Source organism: Anarrhichthys ocellatus, unplaced genomic scaffold (genome assembly GCF_004355925.1).
Source record: "Anarrhichthys ocellatus isolate YVR2014 unplaced genomic scaffold, GSC_Weel_1.0 scaffold78, whole genome shotgun sequence".
NCBI lineage: Eukaryota > Metazoa > Chordata > Actinopteri > Perciformes > Anarhichadidae > Anarrhichthys > Anarrhichthys ocellatus.
In genome coordinates, this window is record NW_022280108.1 from 1207550 (window position 1) to 1220063 (window position 12514).

Below are 12514 nucleotides of genomic sequence, written 5' to 3' on the forward strand. Positions count from 1 at the left end.
GATTGTAACAGTGAATAAAGAGGAAGAGTTGTTCTTAACTTCATCTTCTTGATCGCCAGATGATGTGGTGGTTCACTTTAACACTGATCTGTAGAGTAGCTTCTATCTTTATCTTTTAAACCTCTTTTCTTCCTGGATGTATCCTTCAAACACATATTGAAGACCCGTCTGTCTGCTTCTCCCTGAAGCAGATGATTTGTCTTTCATCGTGACGGTGTGGTCTCCATGGTACCGTAGCTCTGAAAGCTCGACGGGCCTTGAACACTTATTGAAATGAAACTATTTGAGAAGTTTAGAGCAGAAACCTTCGACCTGTAAACCTGTGACTGAACTCAAATAATCATGTGTTGTTTTTTTTAAATGTGCATGTCTTGATTTGTAAAGTAACTAAAGCTGTCAAGTGAATGTAATGGAGTAAAACGTTCAATATTTCTCTCTGAAATGCAGTTTAAAGTAGCTTCAAAATAGAAATTGTCATCATCAGTCATTAGATTTTTATTACTGATGCATTAATGTAAAAGCAGGATTTTACTGTTGTAGGTGGAACTCATTCTGAACTATTAACTAATTATTATTTTCATAATGGATTAATCTGATGAATATTTTTGCCATTAATCGATTGATTGTTTTGTAAAAATATTGAAAATAGAGAAAAGTGTTTGTCACAATTACTCAGAGCAAGAAGTGACACCGTCACATTTTTTTGTTTAGTCCAAACCTCAAAATGATTACTAATACGTTAACATTATTACTAATATCTTAACATTATAAGGAAAAGTCGAAAATCTTCACATTTGTGTAGCTAGAACCATGAAATATTTTTCCATGAAAAATGACTTGATCTTCATATATATTTGTGGGCAGAAATCATAACTTGTAAAGTAATTAAAGCTGTCAAATAAATGTAAAGGTACAATATTTCTCTTTGATGCAGTGAAGTAGAAAGTGGCATGAAAAGACTTGTGTATGGGTACCCAATGGGTAAAGCAAAGGATTCTGGGTAATTTAATGTAGCCTAATGAGGAGCAGAAACATGCAAACAGATCAGACAATCACAACTCTTCAGGAAAGAAAAGGCATCAGTCGAGGACTTGTTCTAATCTTTATATACATGATAATTAGTCACCGGTTACAGTACACATATTTTATATACTACAGGAACACATAATACAGGTACTCAATGTGTGTTTTACTGTTTTTTTTATTTGTTTTGTTTTTTAAACCTAACCTGCATGTTGAAGAAGAGCCAATCATGGGGTTTGTCTTCCTGCTTGGAGGACAAGAAGAAGAAGGGACCAATCACAGCCCTCAATGATCTCATTCATCCTCCCCGTCATAGAGCGCTGCAGGAATTAGTCCCAAAACCAGGACATGAGTCAGCAGTTTTGCACTTCTGGTTCCCTCACTTTGAAGTCAATGGACTTTTGCTTTGAGTCCTGAAATACGGTCTGTGGTTAAAGTTTAAGAGATTTTAAAGTTTTGTTCTACGATACAACATACGTCAGTAAATACCCCTCTAGTGAATTTTGCATCCAATGAATGGAAGTGATCATAATTGGACTGAGGAGTGACGTAGAGACGCCGTATACGTCTCTGGTTGAGACCTGTCAATCACTGTGTAGCCCCGCCCTAAAGCATCCCCTGCTTTATGGTCTGTTTGACTCTAAATGGACCATAAGTTACTAAATGAACATCATGCTGTATTGAAGAAGACTTGAAACTAGAGATTGAGACCATAAACTCATGTTTACAATGTTTACTGAGGTAATAAATCAAGAGAGAAGTAGAGTCATTTTCTCATAGACTTCTATACAACCAGAGGAGTCGCCCCCTGCTGGAGATTAGAGAGAATGCACACCTGGTTTATACTCACTAACTACACGTGATGTAGTTAGTTTACAGCCTAACGTTAGCTTTTTACTTCAGGCGATTGCATTCATGCTTTTAAAAAAAATCACAAAAATGGTGTTGATTTGTGGAGATCCATCTTTCTGAACAAAATGTGTAAATCTCATAAATGTTTTATTTGCCACAGAGTTTATTTTTTGCAAAAAATCAAACGGCAAAAAAGTCCCATTAGCTTATTGTCGAGGGAACCAGTGCGATGCTAACTTACGACGTTTGTCTACAAAAATGGTGAATGAGAAATTGACTTCAGGAGCTTCAGCATTTCTGCTCTGTGACCTTTCAAGTTCTGGCTGAGAGACACTTTTTTTTTTTTGTTGCCTCCTTCAGCAGAAGACAAATCCCTCAGAGAGCCTTTTGATGCAACGTCATTATTGCTTACAGAGCGCACAGCTTTTTGTGTGTGTGTGTGTGTGTGTGTAAATAGATTCATGGAGGGGCCCTCTATAGCTAAGACTGATTATGATTACCATCATCATCATCATCATCAGGGAAGGGAAACATCCGACTCAGAGGAACGTTTTTAGTGCAAGCAGAGCGTGAGTGAGGGGAGGAAGTGTGGGTTTCTCGAGCTTAGGTAGAGGATTCACCACAAGGAGGTGATGGTTTTTATTGCTCATACAGTGACGACTTCTGGCGGTTTTGCAATAAGATGAGTCACACTGTATAACTGATTTACAGGGGTTTTGATGAATGCAACCCATGGATCCTTGTCACTGTTGTGGTTCGTCTTTTTCCCTCCAGAGCGCAGTTCATCATTCACATCGTCACTGTGAGACTACATCAGTGAATCACAGAGGACAGAAAGGTACTGCACAGCTGCTCTGAGGTGTGGCCACAAGTACAACACGCTCCAATCAACGGCCACCATTTACACACAAAAGACCTCTTGTGATTTTTTAAAGATCTCAAAATGAGAAATCTATCTTTTCATAACAATACCATCTTATTGTAAGATGTTGTTATAATAACAAAAGACCAAGTATTCTGTTATCATGACAAAATAACAAGTATCTTGTTATGGCAAAAAAACGAGTATCTTGTTATAACAACAAAAAGAAGTAACTTGTTATGGCAAAAGACCAAGTTTTTTTATTATTATGACAAGGGACCAAGTATCTTGTTGTAATGACCGAGTACATATAAACATATTTAACCATTCTCCTTGTTTAAGACTCCTGACACAAGAAAACGTTGTCATCATAACAAGATCCTGTGAGTTTCCTCCATTTGACCCTCAGCACCAGAGCAGCTCAGCTCACTGTGTTCCTCTTCTCAGGTCAACGCCACGCTAAGCTTCTAACGCCAGCCGAGTTAGAATGAAAACCTACAAACTACAATTTGATTGGCATTCTTTTTAAGGCTGTAACAGATTATTTTTGAATGTTTTAAATTGGCAGCTGCAGATCGGAGATGCAGTATTTAAAGCCAATAATTAAACATTTTCATGTATATTTTTCTTTCTATTCATGTCAGGGTAGGAAAGCAGGGCGAGACAGCAGCTAGGCTACGATAGTACACTGAGACTCTTCCAGTGGAAAGCCAGACTGTTTCTTCAACACCTTTTTATATATTTTAGCAGCTCTTGAAGGCAGCGGCAGTGTTTACTGACTGATGCCCTTCTCCGGCTGTTCGATAGCATCAAATCCTCACCACCTCCTCAGCCTGGTGGTGTGAGATTCTGGGATCCAGATCCAACAACTGACCCAACTGTCGGGCCTCGTGCAGCACGGATTAAAACCATTGATTTACAAGACATAATTATTATATGTACACTCCTCCAGCACTCGCTCAACTCACAATTAGTACTTATATATATATATGCATCCGTGCCAAAGTGGCTATTGGAAATGATTTCCGTTGTGATCTTCTTGGGGTATCGACCAACGTTTTCGAGAGACTGCATTGATGCTTCAACAAAAAGGGATCCAGTGGCTTTAGATTGTTGAGTGTCTGGGCAGTACATTCCTCTTAAGATACTAAGATACCCCAAAGAAAACACCACCTCATGTTGACACCCTTCACCGAGTCTCTCGAGGACACTCCGGGACACATGAGGTACATTCTGATTCTCTTCACTAATCAGTCCAAAGGTTAGTTTACAGGAGAAGGAGCCCTCCAATCTCCCAATAAGACTGAAAGAAGGGAGGCGACGGCCCTCAAAAACCAGAACCCATTTGTCTGGGGGATCACATGTTTGGACCGGGTCAGGAAAGTGGAGGCACAATTTACGGAACCTGGTCGTCACTCACGTCCGGATGTTTGCAAAGTCACTGCATCAACCAAAATAATTGGGGAATGACTATGTTAGGGAATGTTAGGGGATAATTAATGCGTCCAAACATGACCGCTCAGTAAACTCCACCCCCGAATGTATGATCCATAACGGCAAAAAACTGCCAGAATGTACAATAATTTAACCATTTTGCGCTGCTTACGATTAGCAGTTGGTTTTATTCTGCGCTGTCTTATATGTGGACAAAATATGGGGTTTGGGGGTTTAGAGAACAGTCACTTGCTACCACAACAAATTTAAATATATAGCATAAAAAAGCAACCAAAGCATTTTTTTAGTACTTTAAAAATGAACGGAAAGACTGACAGCTGTAGCAACAGTAAGTAGGGGGAGGGGTTTAGAGAACAGTCACTTTAAATATATAGCATTAAGAGGCAACCAAAACATATTTTAGTACTTTTGAAAATAACAAGAGTTAAGAACTTTGGGGTAAACGTGGGTCAGGGGTTTACCTATGATGTCATAGTTTCACAGCAAGTGTTTAGTATAGTTTAGTCATTAAGTATGGTTAGATACAGTAATGCTAAGGTGTGTATTTTAAGCACAGATCAGTTAGTATGGGTGCTATATTAGTTTTTATCATATAAATCAGTATTATTTGATGATTACATTCGTTAATTATGATTGTGAGTTAGCGTTAAAGAGAAACTACCATGTTGCGTGTTGGGTATATGAAACCTATGAATGTGGAAGGTGGCATAAAGACTTGAGTTTGAACTTTGCTAACGTAGCTGATGACGGGGATGTTTGCATGTTATTTGAATTGGCTACGAAACTTAAAGGATGTGTTGGGAAACATACTTATAAGTTTGACGCGTGAGAGTGGTATCAAACTTCTCATCTAAGAAAATGAATAAACGCCAAACTGTTCCTTTAAAGTGGCAAAGAGTCTTCGTGCGACTTGTCCTTTTAATGGCTAATATCAACACATGGATTTCATAATTAGTGAAAATGTGTGTAAAGGAAGTCGGCTTTAGTAACACATATGGAAGGCACGTGTTCTGCAGCTTTCAACTATCCCGGCTCAACATTAAATAGTTTGCACTTATCAAGCCTGCTGGAAAATACTTCTAATGGGGATTAGTGTGAAAGTGAATACACTTGGAGTACTGTCCAATAGCTCTGTGGCCCAACAACAAAAATACATTTTTAAAAACCCAAACCCAACTTTCTCTCAGGAGTATATCCCCATCTGGAATACTGGACTACATGAAGCACTTATTCATGTAAGTGACTGCTAATCTCTTATAATCCGGTGTTAAGTGCTTTTATCTGCAGACACATTGTGGCTGGATAATGGCTGGGTCATTGACTGTGATGGGGAAGGGTAAAGAACAGCATGTGTCCCAGAAAACCAGGAGCTACAATTGTTCTGTCCTCCTCCACGAACTTCATCTGCCATCGAGGGATTGCTGTGGTTGAGAAAAGGGGAGCCAAGCTTTCGCCATTAGTTTAATTTAATGTTCGGTCGCTTGACGTTCTCGACGGCCGTCTCAAGACAAAATACGAACTGTGTCGTATTTACACCTGGGCGACATTAAATAGAAGTAAATAAAAGTATTTAGTGTACTTTTAGTTTAGGGCTGTTTTGTAAGCTTTGGTCTGGACATTTTAGCTCCAGTGAAGGGGAATCTTAATTCTACAGATGAGTACAATGCGGTAACAGTTTGGGGGAAGGTTCAATCCTTTGTCAACTAAAGCCAACCGATTCTTTAGCACAGCAACATTTCAGCTTGTTCTAAGTGTAACGAACATGTCTGGATATTGGCGTCTATGTAGATCATCTAGTAGGTAATGTTAAAAACATGATTGTGTTCATTAGAAACAAAATACTAAATAAGTGGTGAGATCAAATCTTTCTCTCTGCATGTACCCGAGAACAACATCTCTGCCGAGAGTGTCGAGCGACCGAGCATTTCAATTAATCTTAAAGCGTGTGTTCAGACTGAAAATGGGAACTTTTGCTTGTCTTGGCATTGAAGAGCTGTCGTAGTCCACAACAGACCTAAACTCCAGTGAGCTGGATCTCCAGTTCAGTCTGAACACAACCTGCATTTCCAGCTCTGGCTTCATGTCATCTGGTCACAATGGAGAGGATGCGGTTGTTTTAGCTTTACCTACAGCTTAAGGAGCAGGGCGTGTGTGGTAGTGGGCCGGCTTACATTTGAAATTCAATAACCACGACTACCTACTATCAAAGAATGACGTGTTGTTGAAGGCTGAGGCGGGTCGGGGTGGGCTGAGGGGCAGGACCGGACAAATGAAGGAGATGGTTTTGGGTCACCTCTCTTTAGATGGTGGTACCGTGGGGCAGGTGTGGCGTCGCCACCCCGGGCCTCCGGTCAGAGTGGTGCTGCGTGTGCGGCAGCAGGTGGCCGGATGGTAACAGGCCTAGCAGCTGCTTGGATGCGCCTGGCCTCCTCCGGACCCACCGTCGAGTACCAGAACCGGGCCTGTGGCTTTGCCTCACTACCTGGCCTAACAGCGTGGCCGCCTGGGGCCACAGCGGGTCCGTGAAGCGAGAGACGCCGGGCTCCTGAAAGGGGATACAGGACCTGCGCCTCGGCGGGCGCTCTTCTCGATAGATACGGGAGGCCGTGTGGAGGTCGGGGCTAAAGTCGGAGCAGGGTTGCCGTGAGTTCAGGGAGATGCGGCCCTCCAGCGACGGCACCATCAGGTCGAGGCTAGTTCTGTCCGTGAACGAGTCCGTTCGGTCTTCGTAGCCGAGGTCAGCTGGTGCCGAGCACTGCTGCATGGGCCAGCCGCCGCGACCCTTCCCCCCGATGTCCGCAGTGCTGCCGCCCTCACCGCGCTCCGCCTTGACCGCCTCGTCTTCCTCCTCCTCTTCCGGTTCCTCCTCCTCCACCTCCGCGACCTCCTCCTCCCCCGCCTCTTCGTCCGCTACACCCTCCTCCTCGTCCTCGGCGCCGGTGGGCAGTGGCGACCGCGGATCCCGCAGGAAGACCACTATGACGGTGATGTTGTCGCTGGAGCCCGCGTCGCGTGCCGAGGCCACCAGCTTGTGGGCCACCATGGTGGTGTCTCCGGTGTTCTCCTCCAGGTGGTCGCTGACGACCTGCACCGCCTCGTCAGGGGTCATCGTGTCCCAGAAGCCATCGCAGGCCAGGATCAGGTAGTCTTCTGAACCGTCCAATGGGAAGATGTCGTGGTCTGCATCACCACAGATGTACGGCTTGTGCTCCGAGTCGCCTGCCGACAAAGGTCAACAGGTTATTCTGCTCGGGTCTGGATTCTCTCGTTTCAGCAGACAAAGTCAAAACAAGAGTAAATACTACATGTTAGTGGTGTAACGGACCTCACGGTTCGGCACGCATGTGAACCTCTGATCAATTCCACAGTTTAACATTAACCGTCACAGTGTGAAATAAAGTTTCACTGACGATCGTTATGCACCAATATTCAGTAAAATATGTGATCAGGACATAATTTATGTGTTTCTAGTCTCTGATCTCTGATCATGTTAAACGTTAACGTTAGCAGCACCGCTAACGGCTAACCAACGGTCCACTTCAGTTACATTATGATGCCTTCAGGCTCTGCTCAGTGAACATGAGTACTGGGGGAATGTAAATGATGACGTTATCATGATGTGTTCACATGTAATCTGTAAAATATAGTGTTGGTGATAAACTTGAATAAATCCAGTTTAAAGTATAACAAAGTATAACAAAGTAAAAGGATAGAATTCAGAATTAATGATAGTTTACTGACTTCAGAGCGGTAAAAATGATTTTTGTGACGGATGGATCCTTGTAGATCAGCTGCTATAATTAAACTATCCGGTGTGATTTGAATGATCCCTTGCACCACCACCACATGTGACGCACTGAGTATCAATACTTTACCTATTGCTCTGGATACAGACAGACTGCCGTTAACCCTCCATGTGCCAAACCAGATCACGCAGCCTCCCAGAGCCTCGATCCTCTGCTTCTCATCCTGCAGACACACGTGAAGCACAGTGGTGAAGACTCTCACATGTAACGTAAGTCATTAATGAGCTATTTCTTTATAAGTTTAAATGCAATACAAAATTCTAGTAGTTGTAAGATGTATAAATTCAGCACCGTTTGTTTGTAATCAGCCGTTATATTGATGTTTGTCTTCTTTCCTTCCATTACAACTATTTTTAACGAGAAAGAAATGGTGTAATTCAGACACCAAATGTTTTTATTTAAATGAAATAGTTTTGTCCCCAAATGAAGAATAATTAAATAATAAAAACGTCCATTTAGTCGACGTCTCCACAGTGTTTAATACTGGTGGAACTTGGATGTTGAATTTGTTTTCCAGTGACTCTCGATCATTATTGAACTCTAGACATTGATTAAGTCTCTCTGGAGTCTCCTCGGTTGTTAGATTAAAGAGGTTTAAACTGTGATTAGTTCAGCTGCTATTCCAGCAGTGTTAACCCTAAACTAACCTGTTTCTAGTGTGGAGTCGGAAGAAGAGCTTTGCTAAAGCAACACGTCTGCTGTTAATTCCAGCTCGTTACAGGCTGCTTTATTGTGAAACTCTTGACACTGAAACAGGAAGCTCATCGTATTTAAATCTGCACAAATTTTGATGCTAAACTAAGATTTCTTCTATTCTTATTCAACTGCTGCTCAGAGGATCTCTGTCTTTTAGTTGTCAGTCTGGTTGAACTGTCCAGCGTTTTGTCCTCCATGTACTAAACAAAATATTTGTTTGTGAAGAGGACTTTCTCCAAGCTAAAAGCATGAGAGACCATTTAGAAATAGAGTGGTCCCAGACATCTGATGAGTACACAGTACGATAGATATCATGTGAGTGTTACCTCTCTGTCTGGTTTGTGTGGCTTCATCAGCTCCACCGCTTGTCCTTTCCTGACCAGAATGACCTGGGAGTCTCCCAGCCAGGCCACGTACAGCGTCCGACCCCGAAGGAACGTCACCACGCCCGTCGTGCCGCAACGCAGACGCTGCCAAACACGGACACACACGTTTCAGTGTTAAGCGCGCGCACACACACATACACACACACACACACACACACACACACACACCAAAGCAGCAGCTGCAACACGACTATACTTCATCAGATTACTAACTGGTGAAAAGAAATTCCATATTTGTGTTTCAAAGGGAAATAAAGACACAAATAGAGGCGATGGGATCAATATGCATAACATAAAACATCCCCGGTTCCTGCTGGTGTCTATTGCTACTAAAAGATGATGTATTAATCCACCCAGTAGTATTTAGAGTAATTACAATTAGCTCCACCTTCACCATCTGTAACATTAAAGTGATGAACTCATTAATCCACCAATTACTGTAATCCGATAATATAATATACATATCATTCTGCATATTGAGTACTTTTAAGACAGACAGACAGATGTACTTTAATAATCCCTAATTGTAAATATATTGAAAGTATTAAGTATATTTTGATGCTGATACTTTTGTAGAGTTACTTGAGGGAAATTGACTTGTAACAGAGTATTTCTACACAGTGGTATTACTACTTTTACGCAAGTAAAAGATTTGAATACTTCTTCAACTACTGCCATTAAATTTGACGCCACCATTGGACACCACGTGCGTTTGATCGCCCGTTGCTCTGCTGCAATCTGATTGGCTGTCTGCCACGTTCTGATGTCGTCATTTACACGATAATTGTTATTTGTCATGTAAAAAGACGGACAAACAACAAAACAAACTACCAGCCGCAGTTATCACAGTAGTCGAAGCATCAGTAGTAAAAGTAGCAGTATTAGTAATAGTAGCAGTACTGTGGCAGTAGCAGCAGTAATAACAGTAGTAGTAGTAGTATTAGTAAACAAATACACTACAGTTAACATATTGTTGCGTTGCATAATCCACAGGAGTACAGTGCTCAGTACTCTGTGTGGTCTGATGTAAAGTTCTGCATCCTGCAGAAGAGGTTACCTCTCGTGAGGCCTTCTTCACGAAGCGCTCGTCGGTGACTCTGAAGGCCCCGCAGAGCGCCTCGATCGGGTCCTGGTTGAAGCATTCCTGTTGGACCAAGTTGACGTGGAGGTGGTTGGCAGCGTAAATGGCCGCGTCCACGCCGCCGTGGCCGTCAAACACAGCAAAGTAAGCCTGTTCTTCCTGATCCTGAGAGACGAATCCAGTCACACAACAGGGTTAAAGGTCAACTAACACCACAGGTGTTACTGCAGGTTAAAAACTAAACAAAACTCCTCGCAGTAAACCAAAGATAATAGTTGTTGATTGTGCAACAGTGACTTTAATGCATTAATATCCTGACAACAGGAGAATGTATGACAGAATACACCCTTTCACACTCACCTCCAACTTTGTCTTTGTAAAAAATACAAGTACAACTACATCTGCAGGCAGGTGTACTGAGTCAGTGCACAACTTCAAATCACAGACTGTAGTAGATGGCTTTCTGTCTAATGCTCTGAGTTTTTAAATTTAACAAAAACGTTTTTGAAGAACATAACTAACAAAATTACAAATAATTGACATGCTGGAATGTGACACACTGGTTTGGTGTAATTTGTACAATTTATCGGCAAAATAAATGATTTGTGGCAACAACTGAATATTAAATTTGGTAGAAGCGGATGATTTTACAATTAATTTTACTTTTATAACCACATATGTTTATTATTCACAGAGCTAAACTGAGCAAACCTTCACAACATTGTTTTAAACCCGTTTAGATTGACGAAGCAAACAGCAGTGTTGTTAACCGTGTGTTGTTATGCAGGTATCTAAAGTATCTGAAGTATCTGAAGCATCTAAAGTATCTGAAGTACTTACCTGAATGTTGAGGAGCGTGTTGAAGTCGGGGATGATGACGTGCTTGTCCTCCATCTTGCGCCTCATGTTCTTGATGGCGTGGATGGAGGTCTCGTAGTACGGCTGTGGACGGCGTCGGAAAGGCAGCTCCTTCAGCCAGAGGCAGCAAATCTCAAACAGCTGGTTGAACACCAGCCAGGCCAGCTTCACAGACTCCATCTCTAACACACACACACACACACACACACACACACACACACACACACTTTTTAATGGACTTAATGAAGTGAATGACAGCACTAATAATATCAGAAATGATAATAAAAAAATGATTACTACCAATAATAACAGCATATATGGCCTTATACAGATTAATAATATCACTTCCTGAACAGATTTCACAATCAGCTGATGGATTTATTAATAGCTTAGCTTTTGAAATCACGCTGAAGTCACACATCTGCTGTCATAACATCCTGTGGTTGGTTTTAATAACCGGGCGAACAGATGAGGCGTGAAAGCACCCTAAACTAAGGCATCAGCATCAATTTAAGGCGACTTAAATACACGAGGCAGCATGCAGCAGGCGGACAGTCAGACGAGGCTGTTTTGAGAGATTTCAGCAGGTAAATTGTGTGTAAAATCTGTCAAGAATTACATTTTTGAAATTAACACTCCCTCCAGGGAGCTGTTTTACTTTTTCAGAAGCTGTCATTGAGAAGTTAGTGGAACAGAGGCAAGCACAGAGGCAGCTCCGTGTCTCTGTGATAACAAAGTGTTCATGACCTACTAACGTTAGCTGCAGGTGTAACAGTCTCTCACAAATATGGTGTCCGTGAGACAGAGACAGGCCGGCCTACGCCGTGTCCCATTTCCTCCCTTCACCCTTCTAAAAGTACATAGATGTCAAACAGCGCCTTAAATGTGAGACTTCACTTCAAGGCTTACCCAGAACACCTTGCAAAACAGCTGAAGGTAAAAAGCAGCAGTAGGGTGCAGTGAAGCCACGTCACACAGGCGGTTATACAACACAAGAAGTTGTTACTGTAAGAAAGCTCACACCGTGAGCAGCAGGACGCTTTAAGGCCCTCACAGTTCAAACTGAAACTCTGACGTACTTGTACTTAAGTTTACATTTTCTACTCCTAATACAGAGGGAAATATCGTACTTTTTTACTTCACTACATTTGAAAAAAACAGTAGTACACAAAGTATGATAACGGAATAATATAATATTCTATAAAAATAAAAACACTGACAAGAGCCTTTCTGCAGAATGATTCATTGTACTTTGATACTTAGAGTGCATTTTACTGATAATACTTTACGAACTAACATTTGTTGGCCTGTCGGTATGTTTTGGTCCGCCCTCTAGTGGTCAAATACCACTTAATGCAGCTTTTTACGGGGGAGAACTGGGACAAAGCCCTGGTGGTTAGATGCCTGCTGTGTAAGTGCGTGTGTGGGAGACCTAATTTGACTGTGAATGTGTGTGTGTGTGTGTGTGTGTGTGTGTGTGTGTGTGTGTGTGTGT

General features: G+C 42.0%; 1 protein-coding gene across 2 annotated transcripts in view; it reads right to left on the reverse strand.

Moving 5' to 3' along the window:
* Window positions 1–4166: 4166 nt before the first annotated feature.
* Window positions 4167–12514, reverse strand: part of ppm1e (protein phosphatase, Mg2+/Mn2+ dependent, 1E) — a 33504-nt gene continuing 25156 nt past the window's right edge. For both annotated transcript variants that reach the window (XM_031874059.1, XM_031874058.1), the window contains 5 exons: window positions 11002–11201; window positions 10138–10326; window positions 9021–9164; window positions 8068–8161; window positions 4167–7411 (listed from right to left, as the gene is read on the reverse strand). In XM_031874059.1, coding sequence (XP_031729919.1) covers window positions 6492–7411; window positions 8068–8161; window positions 9021–9164; window positions 10138–10326; window positions 11002–11201 — 1547 coding nt within the window. In that variant the 3' untranslated portion in view covers window positions 4167–6491. The remainder of the gene's footprint in view (window positions 7412–8067; window positions 8162–9020; window positions 9165–10137; window positions 10327–11001; window positions 11202–12514) is intronic.